The sequence below is a fragment of the Hyla sarda genome (genome assembly GCF_029499605.1).
Source record: "Hyla sarda isolate aHylSar1 chromosome 1 unlocalized genomic scaffold, aHylSar1.hap1 SUPER_1_unloc_1, whole genome shotgun sequence".
NCBI classification, from domain to species: domain Eukaryota; kingdom Metazoa; phylum Chordata; class Amphibia; order Anura; family Hylidae; genus Hyla; species Hyla sarda.
The window spans coordinates 203,795-224,539 of record NW_026607570.1 but is presented as its reverse complement, the minus strand read 5'-3'; the positions used below and the strand labels follow the sequence as shown (position 1 = coordinate 224,539).

Here is a 20,745-nt window from a genome sequence, read left to right as displayed (position 1 = left end):
TGGGAATGGGCTGTTAAGGGGAACTCAGGCAAAAAAGAACCAGTGGGATAGGGGATACATTATAGATCACGGGGTCCGACATTTGGGACTCCCAGCGATCTCCTGAATGGGGCCCTGGCAGTCTGCTTGAAGGGAGCGAACCAACCTCCGTATGGAGCGGTGGCCGACACGCCCCCTCAAAGTATCCCATAGAAATACATGGAGTAGGTGTGTCGGACGCGGCATCCTGTGGGGTTGGGAACGGCCACTTCCGACAGACTGCCAGGGCCCCATTCAGATCGCGGGGAGTCCTAAGGATCGGACCCCCGCGATCTATAACCTGTCCCCTATCCTGTCTAGGCAGACAGTATCACATTTTGGTCTTTTGTCTATTAATGTGTATAGAAAGACTTATGTCCTAATAAAGTTAGTGAAATTTTCCAGGAAACAAGTTATAAGGGGAACCTTTATTTTTAATGATTTTCGCTCTCGGCTCGCCAGCCGCACCTATACCTCCATTTGGACCCACACAGGTGACCCGAACCGGAACATTTTCGTATCAGAGGGAAAGAATGAAGGGATTTAAAGGGGTTCTCTGGTCCTAGACATCTTATCCAAAGGATGGGGGATAAGATGCCTGATCGTGGGGTCCGGCTGCTGGGCCCCCCAGGATCTCCCGCAGCACCCTGCGTTCTAAACAAAAGGCAGATTCCTGGAGCAGTGGTTGTGACGTCACGGCCACGCCCCCTCGTGTTGTTGCGCCCCCTCCCATAGACATGAATGGAGGGGGTGTGGCCCTGTATCTCCGGCTCTTCCATAGATCTCCCAGCAGCAGGACCCCTGTGATCAGACCCTAGTTGTCTAGGGGCGGAGTACCCCTTTAAAGACCAGTGCACATACCATTCATCAGAAAAAGGCTCATGCACGGAACTTGCTGGGTGTCCTACAGTGGCCTCGAGTCCTGTGGATAGTGGATATACGTTTGATCACTGGGGGATCCGTCCACTGAGATCCCCGCCATCTCCTGCCTGGCATCCCGTTTGTGTATCTCCGTCTCTCCCATAGAGATTCATGGAGAGACATGTCGGGCACCTCTTGGTGGGGCGGTCGACAGTAATCCCTGCACGGAGCGGAGGTCACCTGTGCCTGGAGAGATCTGGGGTGTAGGGCAGGAGATCATGGGGGTCTCGGCGGTCGGACCCCCACAATCAGACACTTATCCCCTCTCCTCAGGATTCTTTGGAAGGTACCAGCGCCATCTTGTGTAGCGGTTCGGACATAAGTTTGCAGCTTCTTTGTCGCTGACTGACCCCTGGTAGGACCTATAGCTGGGCTAACTGAACTAAGGCTTTTTGGGGTCTTTGGGGCAGAAGAAAGTGTCCAGGACAATTAAAGACATGGGATCTATGCAGAGTTACTGCAACATGAGTCCGCTCAGCGTACAAAAGGGAAGAGAACGACTCCAGGAAGACATCACCTGTTTGCCCGGAAGTCCCAAAGATTCCAGTTACACTAATACTTTCGAAAAATATTATTGCAGCCGGTGACAGAATGGAATCTGTGACCCTTCTCTGTGTTTAGTGATTACTACTCACCTGGGCGGTTACCTGTAGGAATGTCCTCCTTATACTGCTCATCACTGCTCCTATCTGCCTTTTCTTCTACTTTTACTATTATGTCTGGAGCATTAATATAGATCAGATCTTTCCCTGTAGGAATGTCCTCCTTAAACTGCTCATCACCGCTCACATCTGTCTCTTCTTCCTTTATATCTGTCGTATTAATATAGATCAGATCTTTCTCTGGATGAATGTACTCCTTATACTGCTCATTACTGCTCACATCTGTCTCTTCTTCTTCTTCCCTTAAGTCTGTAGCATTAATCGAGATGAGATCTTCCCCTGTAGGAATGTCCTCCTTATACTGCTTATCACCGCTCACATCTGTATCTTCTTCTTTTATATCTGTAGGATTAATATAGGTCAGAGCTTTCCCTGTAGGAATGTCCTCCTTATACTGCTTATCACCGCTCACATCTGTCTCTACTTCTTTCTTTATGTCTGTAGTATTAATATAGATCAGATCTTTCCCTGTAGTAATGTCCTCCATATTCTGCTTACCAAGAGGACAGGGACACCTGTCTGGTGCTGTTCTCTTACTGGATCTGACTGTAGGGAACACATACAGAGACTGAATTCATTCTTTACATACAAATAATGAGAGGCCGTGTGTATATAGTCATGTCTATTACCTGCTGATGTGAGGGGCTGCTGATCCTCCATCATGACCTGATCCTTGTACTGATCCTTGTGTCCTTCTACATACTCCCACTCCTCCATGGAGAAATAGACCGCCACGTCCTGACACCTTATAGGAACCTGACACACAATGATACAGTCATCACCCCGACCCCTCCAGTGGTGTTACTGTATAATGTCCCAGCATTCCCAGCAGTGTCACCTCTCCAGTCATCACCAGACCCCTCCATTACTATATAATGTCCCAGCATTCCCAGCAGTGTCACCTCTCCAGTCATCACCAGACCCCTCCATTACTGTATAATGTCCCAGCAGTGTCACCTCTCCAGTCATCACCAGACCCCTCCATTACTGTATAATGTCCCAGCAGTGTCACCTCTCCAGTTATCACCAGACCCCTCCATTACTGTATAATGTCCCAGCAGTGTCACCTCTCCAGTCATCACCAGACCCCTCCATTACTGTATAATGTCCCAGCAGTGTCACCTCTCCAGTCATCACCAGACCCCTCCATTACTGTATAATGTCCTAGCAGTGTCACCTCTCCAGTCATCACCAGACCACTCCATTACTGTATAATGTCCCAGCAGTGTCACCTCTCCAGTCATCACCAGACCCCTCCATTACTGTATAATGCCCCAGCAGTGTCACCTGTCCAGTCATCACCAGACCCCTCCATTACTGTATAATGTCCCAGCAGTGTCACCTCTCCAGACCCCTCCATTACTGTATAATGTCCCAGCAGTGTCACCTCTCCAGTCATCACCAGAACCCTCCATTACTGTATAATGTCCCAGCAGTGTCACCTCTCCAGTCATCACCAGACCCCTCCATTACTGTATAATGTCCCAGCAGTGTCACCTCTCCAGTCATCACCAGACCCCTCCATTACAGTATAATGTCCCAGCAGTGTCACCTCTCCAGTCATCACCAGACCCCTCCATTACTGTATAATGTCCCAGCAGTGTCACCTCTCCAGTCATCACCAGACCCCTCCATTACTATATAATGTCCCAGCAGTGTCACCTCTCCAGTCATCACCAGACCCCTCCATTACTGTATAATGTCCCAGCAGTGTCACCTCTCCAGTCATCACCAGACCCCTCCATTACTGTATAATGTCCCAGCAGTGTCACCTCTCCAGTCATCACCAGACCCCTCCATTACTGTATAATGTCCCAGCAGGGTCACCTCTCCAGTCATCACCAGAACCCTCCATTACTGTATAATGTCCCAGCAGGGTCACCTCTCCAGTCATCACCAGACCCCTCTATTACTGTATAATGTCCCAGCAGTGTCACCTCTTCAGTCATCACCAGACCCCTCCATTACTGTATAATGTCCCATCAGTCACCTCTCCAGTCACCACCAGACCCCTCCATTACTGTATAATGTCCCAGCAGTGTCACCTCTCCAGTCATCACCAGACCCCTCCATTACTGTATAATGTCCCAGCAGTGTCACCTCTCCAGTCATCACCAGACCCCTCCATTACTGTATAATGTCCCAGCAGGGTCACCTTTCCAGTCATCACCAGACCCCTCCATTACTGTATAATGTCCCAGCAGTGTCACCTCTCCAGTCATCACCAGACCCCTCCATTACTGTATAATGTCCCAGCATTCCCAGCAGTGTCACCTCTCCAGTCATCACCAGACCCCTCCATTACTGTATAATGTCCCAGCAGTGTCACCTCTCCAGTCATCACCAGACCCCTCCATTACTGTATAATGTCCCAGCAGTGTCACCTCTCCAGTCATCACCAGACCCCTCCATTACTGTATAATGTCCCAGCATTCCCAGCAGTGTCACCTCTCCAGTCATCACCAGACCCCTCCATTACTGTATAATGTCCCAGCAGGGTCACCTCTCCAGTCAGCATCTCCATCATCTTGTTGATGAGTTCTAGGATCTTCTGTTCATCCATTTCCTCATGTATCAGGGAGTGAGGTGGGGGCCCCGGGATTGGGCTCAGGGTTCTTCCCCATCCTTCACACACAGGGGCCTGACAGCGCCCACTAGAGGACTTCTTCACTACTGTGTAATCCTGTGTATGGAGAGACACATTAATATAACTACATACATTCCCAGAATCCCTCACCTCTCCAGTCATATCCGTTATTACATAGATAAGAATAAGGTCATGTGACATCACTCCCAGAATCCCTCACCTCTCCAGTCATATCCATCTGTTATTACATAGATAAGAATGAGGTCATGTGACATCACTCCCAGAATCCCTCACCTCTCCAGTCATATCCATCTGTTATTACATAGATAAGAATGAGGTCATGTGACATCACTCCCAGAATCCCTCACCTCTCCAGTCATATCCATCTGTTCTTACATAGATAAGAATGAGGTCATGTGACATCACTCCCAGAATCCCTCACCTCTCCAGCCATATCCATCTGTTATTACATAGATAAGAATGAGGTCATGTGACATCACTCCCAGAATCCCTCACCTCTCCAGTCATATCCATTTATTACATAGATAAGAACAAGGTCATGTGACATCACTCCCAGAATCCCTCACCTCTCCAGTCATATCCATCTGTTATTACATAGATAAGAATGAGGTCATGTGACGTCACTCCCAGAATCCCTCACCTCTCCAGTCATATCCATCTGTTATTCCATAGATATAAATGAGGTCATGTGACATCACTCCCAGAATCCCTCACCTCTCCAGTCATATCCATCTGTTATTACATAGATAAGAATGAGGTCATGTGACATCACTCCCAGAATCCCTCACCTCTCCAGTCATATCCATCTGTTATTACATAGATAAGAATGAGGTCATGTGACATCACTCCCAGAATCCCTCACCTCTCCAGTAAGCCGGAAGAGTATCTGTAGGGTGAGGTTTATGATCCTGTCGGCCATCTTGTTCCTGTCTCTCTCTATGGTTGATGGGTCATCCAGGAGAATTCTCTTATATAGAAGATATCAGCAGAGGATCCTGGATTGGAGAAACCTGAAGGGAAGAAGAGGAGACGATGATAAACCGCACCAGATTCTATGGAGAAATAAAATCCATTTCCTGTAGATAATCTGGGGAAACATCTGAGGAGACATTATAGTCACAATGATTTCGGATGAGTTCTCCTCTATGATGACGTCCTCGGAAATTTACCAGAAAATCTTTCAGAATCTTCGGCGGCAAAGAATCAAATACAGAAGAACAAACACCGAGAACACGAAAAGAAAGACAAGAAGGTAAACGTAAAGAAAAGAGAAGGAAAAGGGAGGATAGAGGGTGAAGGGAAACAAGGGGGGAGGAGCATAAGGCGGGAATGGACGACCAATCACATGACCCAGCAATATAGCAGAGAACACGCTGGAGGACACAACAGGACGGCGACTCCACAGGATCCTGGAATCACATCCACGGGGGCCACGTCTGGTAGAATCTATCATGAGACTCATGGATGGCGACTAATCTATCACCTTGGACACCAGAGCCGGAGGAGATGGGAAGATTTATAGGATGTGGGAGATGAAGGGTTAATGTATCATTTTACTATATTTTATCTATAGATCAATGTCTGACCCCTCCCCCAGAGAGAGGAGAAGATGTCTGGGGGCGGAGTCACCTTTATAAGGGTTCATTGTGTCACGTCACAGCCATACCCCCTCGTGATGTCACAGCCACACCTCCTCATGATGTCACAGCCACACACCCTCGTGACGTCACAGCCACACCCCCTCATGATGTCACAGCCACACCCCCTCGTGATGTCACAGCCACACCCCCTCATGATGTCACAGCCACACCCCCTCGTGATGTCACAGCCACACCCCCTCATGATGTCAGAGCCACACCCCCTCGTGATATCACAGCCACACCCCCTCCTGATGTCACAGCCACCCCCCCTCCTGATGTCACAGCCACCCCCCCTCGTGATATCACAGCCACACCCCCTCCTGATGTCACAGCCACCCCCCCCCCCCCCCCCCCCCATTCATGTCTATGGGAGGGGGGGTGTGGGCAGAGCCTGGATCCACAGAGGAGTCGGCCCAGTTCTCCATAAACCTCCTTCTACAAGATGGCGGCGGCGGCCGGGGAGACATGTGGACACCGCGGGGAGAGAACCAGAAGGAGAAGAAGAACCTGACATATTAGAGGTAAAGACATAACAGGAATAGGGCCACAAGGACAGGAGGGCGGGGCTTCTAGCTGGGGGCCAACTGGGCGGAGATATAGGAAATGAGTAAAGATGGCAGAATAACACAAACAGCAGCAGAAACAAGACAATATATTAACCCTTCTCTCACCAGGAGCAAAGATAAAATTATATTATAGTAAAAAACACAAAAAATACATAAAAATAATCCCCAAAGGAGAAATCACAGGATGAGGGGATCGGCCTCTATATAGGGGAGGGGGTGCGATTAACCCTTGTAAGGTTTTATTGTCAGTACAATGCATGGGTCATACCAGTGTGCGGGGGGAGGAATATACCATCTGTGCTGCTGGAGGGAGGTAAGAGAATCCTGACAGGGAGAGAACACACATACCTGTATCTGTAGAGGAGCCGTGTGCTTACAGGACCTGCGATGATGTCACCGTCATGTGATCAGTCACATGGAGGAGGAGGAGTCACATGATCAGGGGCTGCTGCTCTAGGCTCATCTGCTCAGTGTATGCAGGACTCTGCTGTCACATGACCATTATCACAGGTCCTTCAACTACAATATCTTCTCGACAACACTGCTGAGCTCCGCCCACTCATGTCACATGATCCTCCCCACAGGTCCTTCAGCCACAGTCACATCTTTACTGCTAAACTTTACCCCCAAATGTACTGGTCACATGATTGTGACATCATCACAGGTCCTACACCTCCAGCATGTAGCAGATACAGAGCAGGTCTCTCAGAGCAGCAGCCCCTGATCATGTGACTCCTCCTCCTCCGTGTGACTGATCACATGACGGTGACATCATCGCAGGTCCTGTAAGCACACGGCTCCTCTTTTCCATCCCCTTTGTTACCACAAACAATGTGTTCCAGATGAAAAGGATCCATAACGTGGGTACCTGGAGGGACAACATCCACGTCAGGATTCAAACTCCCGACATAGTGTCGTCCCAACCCTGGAGACCAGATTGGCTTTCTGCCCGGATTCTGGACAATTACGTAATATTCCTGGACAATAATTCCCAGTGTGACGCGCATTCAACTATGATCCCTCCAACGCTTTATGTGAACTAAAGTACGAAAAGCACAGAGAAGTGTCATGTGACCATGTCAGAAAAGTCTTTACAACCCCTGAGGGGAGGCACAATGGTTTGTTCGCAGTGGGATACATACAATGAAGGAATATCAGGTCTAGATGTCCTCAGTCCACTATGAGAGAAGGTGAGATGAGGTAAAGCCGCTCACAATAAGCGTATACGTATGTATATAATAGAAGGTGATAATGTGAGGAAATCCTTGGGATTAGTAGGAGGCAGAAGGTCTCGATCCTGTGTGGAAATATCCCAGATGGATGATCCCTTTATCAATGATTCCAGTGCGGTGTCACCAAATCCCTTATATGTGTAACTGTTTATTGTCTGGAGTCCTGATATTTGGCGCCCTCCAGTGGTCGGGGTAAACACCTAGATGGCATCAGAATAACTGACTATAATTAAAAGATGGTAAGAGAAGGTGTGTGACATAGGACAGTGACCTCCTGACCTCCGACCATGACAGGTCACATCTACTGGATGATGAAGAGTCCTCAGACACTTTGTCCACCATTTCCCTCTTCTCACCACTCGTGGCTTCTGGTATTACCTGGATAACATGGACAGTGGATTCCTGTCTCAATATTCTACCCATCCCCCATAACTCCGCCCCAGACTATGATGGATCCCCTGAATAGGTTTATAGCCTCCATGATTGTGACTATAATGTCTCCTCAGATGTTTCCCCAGATTATCTCCAGGAAATGGATTTTATTTCTCCATAGAATCTGGTGCGGTTTATCATCGTCTCCTCTTCTTCCCTTCAGGTTTCTCCAATCCAGGATCCTCTGCTGATATCTTCTATATAAGAGAATTCTCCTGGATGACCCATCAACCATGGAGAGAGACAGGAACAAGATGGCCGACAGGATCATAAACCTCACCCTACAGATACTCTTCCGGCTTACTGGAGAGGTGAGGGATTCTGGGAGTGATGTCACATGACCTCATTCTTATCTATGTAATTACAGTTTGGATATGACTGGAGAGGTGAGGGATTCTGGGAGTGATGTCACGATTCGGCAGGCTGGAGGTGGATCCTCTGTGCCAGAGAGGGATTGGCGTGGACCGTGTCGGTGGACCGGTTCTAAGTTGCTACTGGTATCCACCAGAGCCCGCCGCAAAGCGGGATGGTCTTGCAGCGGCGGTAGCAACCAGGTCGTATCCACCAGCAACGGCTCAACCTCTCTGACTGCTGAGATAAGCGCGGTACAAGGGAGTAGACAAGAGCAAGGTCGGACGTAGCAGAAGGTCAGGGCAGGCAGCAAGGATCGTAGTCAGGGGCAACAGCAGGAGGTCTGGAACACAGGCTAGGAACACACAAGGAAACAGGAAATAAGAGAGATTCTTGTGATCAGTGTATATAATAACTGGATATTTGGATCCCTCCAGCAGGTGCCTCCATTCTTCAAGCACCAATTTTATGGCCAGTAGTTCTCGATCATCAATAGAGTAGTTTTTCTCAGCCGGAGAGAAGGTCCTAGAAAAGAAACCACAAGTAACAGCATGTCCGGAAGAATTTTTCTGTAGGAGTACTGCTCCAGCTCCCACCGAGGAGGCGTCTACCTCCAGCGAGAAGGGCCTAGATGGATCAGGTCTGGAGAGTACGCTTGAGGAGGCCAGGTCTTAGGGTTGGCGTTTTTCTTGGTTAGGGCCACGATAGGGGCCACAATAGTGGAAAAATGCGGAATAATTTGTCTGTAATAATTGGCAAACCCCAAAAAACGTTGGATAGCACGGAGTCCGGAGGGGCGTGGCCAATCCAATACGGCTGATAGTTTATCTGGGTCCATTTGGAGTCCCTGGCCAGAGACTAAGTATCCTAGGAAGGGAAGAGATTGACATTCAAAGAGACATTTTTCCATTTTGGCATATAATTGATTGTCCCGAAGTCTCCGAAGAACCATGCGGACATGCTGGCGGTGTTCTTCTAGGTTAGCAGAAAAAAATCAAAATATCGTCTAGGTAGACCACAACACAGGTATATAGAAGGTCACGAAAAATTTCATTTACAAAGTCTTGGAAGACGGCAGGGGCGTTGCAAATCCCAAAGGGCATAACCAGATATTCAAAGTGTCCATCTCTGGTGTTAAACGCGGTCTTCCACTCGTCCCCCTCCCTGATGCGGATGAGATTATATGCACCTCTTAAGTCCAGCTTGGTAAAGATGTGGGCGCCTCGTAGGCGGTCAAAGAGTTCCGAGATAAGAGGTAGGGGATAGCGTTTTTTTACAGTGATTTTATTAAGTCCGCGGTAATCAATGCAAGGACGTAAGGAGCCGTCTTTTTTGGAAACGAAGAAAAATCCAGCTCCGGCAGGGGAGGAAGACTTGCGGATAAACCCCTTTTTTTAAATTCTCTTGGATGTACTCCGACATGGCTTGTGTTTCCGGAGCAGACAGAGGATAGATTCTGCCCCGGGGTGGAGTAGTACCCGGGAGGACAGTCATAAGGCCTGTGAGGAGGCAAAGTCTCTGCTTGTTTTTTGCAAAAAACATCAGCATAGTCCAGATAGGCCTTGGGGAGACCAGGTATCGGAGGAGCCACAGGGTCTTGACTGACAGTACAGGGAGCAGGCTTAAGACAATTCTTGTGGCAAGTAGTACCCCAGTTCTTGATCTCCCCAGTGGACCAATCAAGGGTTGGGGAATGGCCTTGAAGCCACGGTAGTCCAAGAAGAATTTCCGAAGTGCAGTTAGAGAGGACCAGAAATTCAATCTTTTCGTGATGGGGTCCAATGCACATTAAGAGGGGTTCCGTGCGGTAACGCACAGTACAGTTCAATCTTTCATTATTAACAGAGGCGATGTAGAGGGGTCTGGCGAGACTGGTCACCGGGATGTTGAACCTGTTGATGAAAGAAGCCAAAATAAAATTTCCTGCAGATCCGAAATCCAAGAAGGCCACAGCTGAGAAGGAGAAGGTAGAAGAAGAAATCCACACAGGCACAGTAAGACGTGGAGAAGCAGAGTTCACATCAAGAGCTGTCTCACCTTTGTGCGGAGTCAGAGTGCGTCTTTCCTGAAGTGGAGGTTGGATAGGACAATCCTTCAAGAAATGTTCGGTACTGGCACAGTACAGGCAAAGGTTCTCCATGCGGCGTTGTGTCCTCTCTTGAGGTGTCAAGCGAGACCGGTCAACTTGCATAGCTTCCACGGCGGAAGCCACAGGAACGGATTGCAGTGGACCAGAGGAGAGAGGAGCCGGGGAGAGAAACCGCCTCGTGCGAACAAAGTCCATATCCTGGCGAGCTCCTGGAAAAATGCATGTCAATGCGGGTGGCAAGATGAATAAGTTCATGCAGGTTAGCAGGGATTTCTCGTGCGGCCAGCACATCTTTGATGTTACTGGATAGGCCTTTTTTAAAGGTCGCGCAGAGGGCCTCGTTATTCCAGGACAATTCGGAGGCGAGAGTACGGAATTGGATGACGTACTCGCCAACAGAAGAATTACCCTGGACCAGGTTCAGCAGGGCAGTCTCGGCAGAAGAGGCTCGGGCAGGTTCCTCGAAGACACTTCGAATCTCCGTGAAGAAAGTGTACAGAGGCAGTGACAGGATCATTGCGGTCCCAGAGCGGTGTGGCCCATGACAGGGCTTTCCCAGACAGAAGGCTGACTACGAAAGCCACCTTTGACCTTTCAGTTGGAAACTGGTCCGACATAATCTCCAAATGCAGGGAACATTGTGAAAGAAAACCACGGCAAAATTTAGAGTCCCCATCAAATTTGTCCGGCAAAGATAAACGAAGGCTGAATGCGGCCACTCGCTGCGGAGGAGGTGCAGGAGCTGGCGGAGGAGATGGTTGTTGAAGCTGTGGTAGAAGCTGCTGTAGCATCACGGTCAGTTGAGACAGCTGCTGGCCTTGTTGCGCTATCTGTTGCGACTGCTGGGCGACCACCGTGGTGAGGTCAGCGACAACTGGCAGCGGGACCTCAGCGGAATCCATGGCCGGATCTACTGTCACGATTCGGCAGGCTGGAGGTGGATCCTCTGTGCCAGAGAGGGATTGGCGTGGACCGTGTCGGTGGACCGGTTCTAAGTTGCTACTGGTATTCACCAGAGCCTGCCGCAAAGCTGGATGGTCTTGCAGCGGCGGTAGCAAGCAGGTCGTATCCACCGGCAACGGCTCAACCTCTCTGACTGCTGAGATAAGCACGGTACAAGGGAGTAGACAAGAGCAAGGTCGGACGTAGCAGAAGGTCAGGGCAAGCAGCAAGGATCGTAGTCAGGGGCAACGGCAGGAGGTCTAGAACACAGGCTAGGAACACACAAGGAAACGCTTTCACTGGCACTATGGCAACAAGATCCGGCAAGGGAGTGCAGGGGAAGTGTGGTATAAATAGGGAAGTGCACAGGTGAAGGTACTGATTAAAACCCATGCGCCAATCAGTGGCGCACCGGCCCTTTAAATCGCAAAGACCCGGCGCGCGCGCGCGCCGGGACAGCACAGACGGGGAACGAGTCTGGTAAGCGAGTCGGGATACGCATCGCGAGCGGGCGCGTCCCGCATCGCGAATCGCATCCCGGCTGGGAACATTATCGCAGCACACCCGGTCGGCAGGTCTGACCGGGGCGCTGCGAATAGGAGAACGCTGTGAGCGCTCCGGGGAGGAGCGGGGACCCGGAGCGCTCGGCGTAACAACCTCATTCTTATCTATGTAATTACAGATGGATATGATGGAGAGGTGAGGGATTCTGGGAGTGATGTCACATGACCTCATTCTTATCTATGTAATGACAGATGGATATGATTGGAGACGTGAGGGATTCTGGGAGTGATGTCACATGACCTCATTCTTATCTATGTACTAACAGATGGATATGACTGGAGAGGTGAGGGATTCTGGGAGTGATGTCACATGACCTCTTATCTATGTAATAACAGATGGATGTGACTGGAGAGGTGAGGGATTCTGGGAGTGATGTCACATGAATTCGTTCTTATCTATGTAATAACAGATGGATATGACTGGAGAAGTGAGGGATTCTGGGAATGTATGTAGTGATATTAATGTGTCTCTCCATACATAGGATTACACATTAGTGAAGAAGTCCTCTAGTGAGCGCTGTCAAGCCCCTGTGTGTGAAGGATGGGGAAGAACCCTGAGCCCAATCCTGGGGCCCCCACCTCACTCCCTGATACATGAAGAAATGGATGAACAGAAGATCCTAGAACTCGTCAACAAGATGATGGAGCTGCTGACTGGAGAGGTGACCCTGCTGGGACATTATACAGTAATGGAGGGGTCTGGTGATGACTGGAGAGGTGACACTGCTGGGACATTATACAGTAATGGAGGGGTCTGGTGATGACTGGAGAGGTGACACTGCTGGGACATTATACAGTAATGGAGGGGTCTGGTGATGACTGGAGAGGTGACACTGCTGGGACATTATACAGTAATGGAGGGGTCTGGTGATGACTGGAGAGGTGACACTGCTGGGACATTATACAGTAATGGAGGGGTCTGGTGATGACTGGAGAGGTTACACTGTGTCACGATGCCGGCTGGCAGGAGGTGGATCCTCTGTGCCAGAGAGGGATTGGCGTGGACCGTGCTAGTGGACCGGTTCTAAGTCACTACTGGTTTTCACCAGAGCCCGCCGCAAAGCGGGATGGTCTTGCTGCGGCGGTAGTGACCAGGTCGTATCCACTAGCAACGGCTCAACCTCTCTGACTGCTGAAGATAGGCGCGGTACAAGGGAGTAGACAGAAGCAAGGTCGGACGTAGCAGAAGGTCGGGGCAGGCAGCAAGGATCGTAGTCAGGGGCAACGGCAGGAGGTCTGGAACACAGGCTAGGAACACACAAGGAAACGCTTTCACTGGCACAATGGCAACAAGATCCGGCGAGGGAGTGCAGGGGAAGTGAGGTATAAATAGGGAGTGCACAGGTGAACACACTAATTAGAACCACTGCGCCAATCAGCGGCGCAGTGGCCCTTTAAATCGCAGAGACCCAGCGCGCGCGCGCCCTAGGGAGCGGGGCCGCGCGCGCCGGGACAGGACCGACGGAGAGCGAGTCAGGTACGGGAGCCGGGGTGCGCATCGCGAGCGGGCGCCACCCGCATCGCGAATCGCATCCCGGCTGGAGGCGGTATCGCAGCGCACCGGGTCAGTGGATCTGACCGGAGCGCTGCAGTAGCGAGAGTGTAGCGAGCGCTCCGTGGTAACACACTGCTGGGAATGCTGGGACATTATACAGTAATGGAGGGGTCTGGTGATGACTGGAGAGGTGACACTGCTGGGACATTATACAGTAATGGAGGGGTCTGGTGATGGCTGGAGAGGTGACCCTGCTGGGACATTATACAGTAATGGAGGGGTCTGGTGATGACTGGAGAGGTGACACTGCTGGGACATTATACAGTAATGGAGGGGTCCGGTGATGACTGGAGAGGTGACACTGCTGGGAATGCTGGGACATTATACAGTAATGGAGGGGTCTGGTGATGACTGGAGAGGTGACACTGCTGGGACATTATACAGTAATGGAGGGGTCTGGTGATGATGGGAGAGGTGACACTGCTGGGACATTATACAGTAATGGAGGGGTCTGGTGATGACTGGAGAGGTGACACTGCTGGGAATGCTGGAACATTATACAGTGATGGAGGGGTCTGGTGATGACTGGAGAGGTGACACTGCTGGGACATTATACAGTAATGGAGGGGTCTGGTGATGACTGGAGAGGAGACACTGCTGGGACATTATACAGTAATGGAGGGGTCTGGTGATGACTGGAGAGGAGACACTGCTGGGACATTATACAGTAATGGAGGGGTCTGGTGATGACTGGAGAGGTGACACTGCTGGGACATTATACAGTAATGGAGGGGTCTGGTGATGACTGGAGAGGTGACACTGCTGGGACATTATACAGTAATGGAGGGGTCTGGTGATGACTGTAGAGGTGACACTGCTGGGAATGCTGGGACATTATACAGTAATGGAGGGGTCTGGTGATGACTGGAGAGGTGACACTGCTGGGAATGCTGGGACATTATACAGTAATGGAGGGGACTGGTGATGACTGGAGAGGTGACACTGCTGGGAATGCTGGGACATTATACAGTAACACCACTGGAGGGGTCGGGGTGATGTCTGTATCATTATGTGTCAGGTTCCTATAAGGTGTCAGGACGTGGCGGTCTATTTCTCCATGGAGGAGTGGGAGTATGTAGAAGGACACAAGGATCAGTACAAGGATCAGGTCATGATGGAGGATCAGCAGCCCCTCACATCACCAGGTAATAGACATGACTATATACACACGTCCTCTCATTATTTGTATGTAAAGAATGAATTCAGTCTCTGTATGTGTTCCCTACAGTCAGATCCTGTAAGAGATCAGCACCAGAGAGGTGTCCCCGTCCTCTTCTTCCACAGGATGATCAGGTAGATGGAGATATTCCCTATGATCTGTAGAAGGGCTGTGAAGATCTTGTGGTCAGTCCCCTCATCCTCCATGACTCCTCATCTCCTGCTCATCTAACATCCCACGTGACTTCTCCTACTGTCTGATGACTTTTACTATATTTCTTCCACATCTTATGAATCAGGGAGAAGATCTGAACAATATTAATGCTCCAGAGACAGATGTGAGTGGTGATGAGCAGTATAAGGAGCACATTTCTACAGGAAAAGATGTGATCTATATTAATACTACAGATATAAAGGAAGAAGCAGAGACAGATGTGAGCGGTGATGAGCAGTATAAGGAGGACATTCCTACAGGGAAAAATCTGATCTATAGTAATACTACTGATTTAAGAGAAGAAGAAGAGACAGATGTGAGCAGTGATGAGCAGTATAAGGAGGACATTCCTACAGGTAACCGCCCAGGTGAGTAGTAACCACTATATGCAGGGAACAGTTTCAGATTCTGCCCAGTCACCGGCTGTAATAATTTATTTATGGAATCTTTTAAAGGGGTACTCCGATAGAAAAAAATTTTTTACTCAACTGGTGCTATAAAGTTATTCAGAATTGCAAATTACTTCTATTTAAAAATCTTAATCCTTCCAGTACTTCCACAGGAAGTTGTGTAGTTCTTTTCAGTCTGATCACAGTGCTCTCTGCTGCCACCTCTGTTTGCTATAGGTATTTGCTTCTGTTCAGGAAAGTTCCTGACATGGACAGAAGTGGCAGCAGAGAGCACTGTGGTCGGACTGGAAAGACCTACACAACAAAAAGAACATACAGCAGCTGATTATCCTTTCAGTACTTAAGATTTTTAAATAAAAGTAATTTACAAATCTGTTTAACTGTGCTCATCAGACCACATGGACCACCCAAAGGATAGGGGATAAGATGTCTGATCGCGGGAGTCCCTCCACTCGGACCCCCTGCGATCTCCATGCAGAGATTTCACGGCGGCGGTCCCGACCAGCCCACTGAGCTAACCAGCATGTGTCTTCTTCTTTTTTAGATGCGGCGACTTTGATGCCGGACACCAGCCTGATCGGCGATGTCTGGTATTAGCCGCTGGTCCTGGTTGCTGATAGAAACAGAGACTCATCGGGTATGAAGCGCGATCAGCTCCTGAGCGCGCTTCACATAATGGGAGCCGGAAATGGATGTAAACATAAGTCTATTGTGTTTAAGGTTCCCGGTTTAGGTTGTATTGTGTCTGTAGTCACTGACTGTGTTATGCAGCTGTCCTCACTCTGTATACATCATGCTGTGCTGAATGGGATTTTGTCATAGACTTCCATGGTCTGTACTTACACTGTACGTCTCTTTACTCACTTTTATAGTAAAATGAGTTTAAATTAAAAAAAAGAGTTAAAGATAACGCTATGTTATACATAGGGATCGTACCAACCTGATCTATGAGGATAACAAGTCAATTTTACGGCACATAACATGATTGTTACCGCAAAAAACAAGCAACAGGGTCTGGAGATGGAAAAATGAGTGATGGCTCTTAGGAGAGGAGGAAACAAATGAAGATGCAAAAATGTATTTTCCTGGATCGTTATGGGATCTAACTAGTGTAAGGCACCATTGAAATTGTGCTGTGGAGCAGGGACAACTGTCAAAGACAATGTCTCTGTTCCTTGTAAGGTGTCTCTGCATCAGAGATGCTTTGTAATAGAAGCAGCAGAGACCGATACCTGCAGATATTAGCAGAGAATAAGAGACAAGAGATGAAGCAGTGATTTATGGGACGACTTATATATTACACAATGGAATCAGATGGTTAAAAGTGATTGATAAGTCCATAGGTCATGTGATCTGTACATGGGGGAGGGGAGGAGAGAGCGGCCGACATGGGGAGAATCCACTGAAGACATAAATGGGGTGTAGGTATGAAAGTGAATGTAATGAAGAAGACCTATGGTGTATACAGGGGTAGGGGCACATACATGGGAACAAGGATAGAATGACAGAGGGAAGGAGACAGGGAACATGGAGGAGCTATACACAGCGAGGAGGAGATTATCATGGAGACATTACAGGACTATACACAGCGAGGAGAAGATTATCATGGAGACATTACAGGAGACTATACACAGTGAGGAGGAGATTATCATGGAGACATTACAGGAGACTATACACAGCGCGGAGAAGATTATCATGGAGACATTACAGGGACTATACACAGCGAAGAGAAGATTATCATGGAGACATTACAGGAGACTATACACAGCGAGGAGAAGATTATCATGGAGACATTACAGGAGACTATACACATCGAGGAGAAGATTATCAAGGAGACATTACAGGAGACTATACACAGCGAAGAGAAGATTATCATGGAGACATTACAGGAGACTATACACAGCGAAGAGAAGATTATCATGGAGACATTACAGGAGACTATACACAGCGAGGAGGAGATTATCATGGAGACATTACAGAGACTATAAACAGCGAGGAGAAGATTATCATGGAGACATTACAGGAGACTATACACAGCGAGGAGAAGATTATCATGGAGACATTACAGGACTATACACAGCGAGGAGAAGATTATCATGGAGACATTACAGGAGACTATACACAGCGAGGAGAAGATTATAATGGAGACACTACAGGAGACTATACACAGCGAGGAGAAGATTATCATGGAGACATTACAGGAGACTATACACAGCGAGGAGAAGATTATCATGGAGACATTACAGGACTATACACAGTGAGGAGAAGATTATCATGGAGACATTACAGGAGACTATACACAGCGAGGGGAAGATTATCATGGAGACATTACAGGAGACTATACACAGCGAGGAGAAGATTATCATGGAGACATTACAGGGACTATACACAGCGAGGAGAAGATTATCATGGAGACATTACAGGAGACTATACACAGCGAGGAGAAGATTATCATGGAGACATTACAGGAGACTATACACAGAGAGGAGAAGATTATCATGGAGACATTACAGGAGACTATACACAGCGAGGAGAAGATTATCATGGAGACATTACAGGAGACTATACACAGCGAGGAGAAGATTATCATGGACACATTACAGGAGACTATACACAGCGAGGAGAAGATTATCATTTAGACATTACAGGAGACTATACACAGCGAGGAGAAGATTATCATGGAGACATTACAGGAGACTATACACAGCGAGGAGAAGATTATCATGGACACATTACAGGACTATACACAGCGAGGAGAAGATTATCATTTAGACATTACAGGAGACTATACACAGCGAGAAGAAGATTATCATGGAGACATTACAGGAGACTATACACAGCGAGGAGAAGATTATCATGGAGACATTACAGGAGCCTATACACAGCGAGGAGAAGATTGTCATGGAGACATTACAGGAGACTATACACAGCGAGGAGAAGATTATCATGGAGACATTACAGGAGACTATACACAGCGAGGAGAAGATTGTCATGGAGACATTACAGGAGACTATACACAGCGAGGAGAAGATTATCATGGACACATTACAGGACTATACACAGCGAGGAGAAGATTATCATTTAGACATTACAGGAGACTATACACAGTGAGGAGAAGATTATCATGGAGACATCACAGGACTATACACAGCGAGGAGAAGATTATCATGGAGACATTACAGGAGACTATACACAGCGAGGAGAAGATTGTCATGGAGACATTACAGGAGACTATACACAGCGAGGAGAAGATTATCATGGAGACATTACAGGAGACTATACACAGCGAGGAGAAGATTATCATTTAGACATTACAGGAGACTATACACAGCGAGGAGGAGATTATCATGGAGACATTACAGGAGACTATACACAGCGAGGAGAAGATTATCATGGAGACATTACAGGAGACTATACACAGCGAGGAGAAGATTATCATGGAGACATTACAGGAGACTATACACAGCGAGGAGAAGATTATCATGGAGACATTACAGGAGACTATACACAGCGAGGAGAAGATTATCATGGAGACATTACAGGAGACTATACACATCGAGGAGAAGATTATCAAGGAGACATTACAGGAGACTATACACAGCGAGGAGAAGACTATCATGGAGACATTACAGGAGACTATACACAGCGAGGAGAAGATTATCATGGAGACATTACAGGAGACTATACACAGCGAGGAGAAGATTATCATGGAGACATTACAGGAGACTATACACAGCGAGGAGAAGATTATCATGGAGACATTACAGGAGAATATACACAGCGAGGAGAAGATTATCATGGAGACATTACAGGAGAATATACACAGCGAGGAGAAGATTATCATGGAGACATTACAGGAGACTATACACAGCGAGGAGAAGATTATCATGGAGACATTACAGGAGAATATACACAGCGAGGAGAAGATTATCATGGAGACATTACAGGAGACTATACACAGCGAGGAGAAGATTATCATGGAGACATTACAGGAGACTATACACAGCGAGGAGAAGATTATCATGGAGACATTACAGGAGACTATACACAGCGAGGAGAAGATTATCATGGAGACATTACAGGACTATACACAGCGAGGAGAAGATTATCATGGAGACATTACAGGAGACTATACACAGTGAGGAGAAGATTATCATGGAGACATTACAGGAGACTATACACAGCGAGGAGAAGATTATCATGGAGACATTACAGGAGACTATACACAGCAAGGAGAAGATTATCATGGAGACATTACAGGACTATACACAGCGAGGAGAAGATTATCATGGAGACATTACAGGACTATACACAGCGAGGAGAAGATTATCATGGAGACATTACAGGAGACTATACACAGCGAGGAGAAGATTATCATGGAGACATTACAGGACTATACACAGCGAGGAGAAGATTATCATGGAGACATTACAGGAGACTATACACAGTGAGGAGAAGATTATCATGGAGACATTACAGGAGACTATACACAGCGAGGAGAAGATTATCATGGAGACATTACAGGAGACTATACACAGCGAGGAGAAGATTATCATGGAGACATTACAGGACTATACACAGCGAGGAGAAGATTATCATGGAGACATTACAGGAGACTATACACAGCGAGGGGAAGATTATCATGGAGACATTACAGGAGACTATACACAGCGAGGGGAAGATTATCATGGAGACATTACAGGAAACTATACACAGCGAGGAGAAGATTATCATGGAGACATTACAGGACTATACACAGCGAGGAGAAGATTATCATGGAGACATTACAGGAGACTATACACAGCGAGGAGAAGATTATCATGGAGACATTACAGGAGACTATACACAGTGAGGAGAAGATTATCATGGAGACATTACAGGAGACTATACACAGCGAGGAGAAGATTATCATGGAGACATTACAGGAGACTATACACAGCGAGGGGAAGATTATCATGGAGACATTACAGGAAACTATACACAGCGAGGAGAAGATTATCATGGAGACATTACAGGAGACTATACACAGCGAGGAGAAGATTATCATGGAGACATTACAGGAGACTACACACAGCGAGGAGAAGATTATCATGGAGACATTACAGGAGACTATACACAGCGAGGAGAAGATTATCATGGAGACATTACAGGAGACTATACACAGCGAGGAGAAGATTATCATGGAGACATTACAGGAGACTATACACAGCGAGGAGAAGATTATCATGGAGACATTACAGGAGACTATACACAGCGAGGAGAAGATTATCATGGAGACATTACAGGAGACTATACACAGCGAGGAGAAGATTATCATGGAGACATTACAGGAGACTATACACAGCGAGGGGAAGATTATCATGGAGACATTACAGGAGACTATA

The 20,745-nt window shown here is 47.8% G+C and overlaps 1 protein-coding gene across 1 annotated transcript in view; it reads left to right on the top strand.

Annotated features, from left to right (window-relative positions):
* The window catches only part of LOC130297916 (uncharacterized), a 203,106-nt gene that overhangs the window by 128,447 nt on the left and 53,914 nt on the right, over window positions 1-20,745 (top strand). Inside the window, 2 exon segments of the mRNA XM_056550764.1 lie at window positions 1,350-1,522; window positions 15,249-15,319. Of these exon segments, the coding sequence (XP_056406739.1) occupies window positions 1,350-1,522; window positions 15,249-15,319 (244 nt within the window).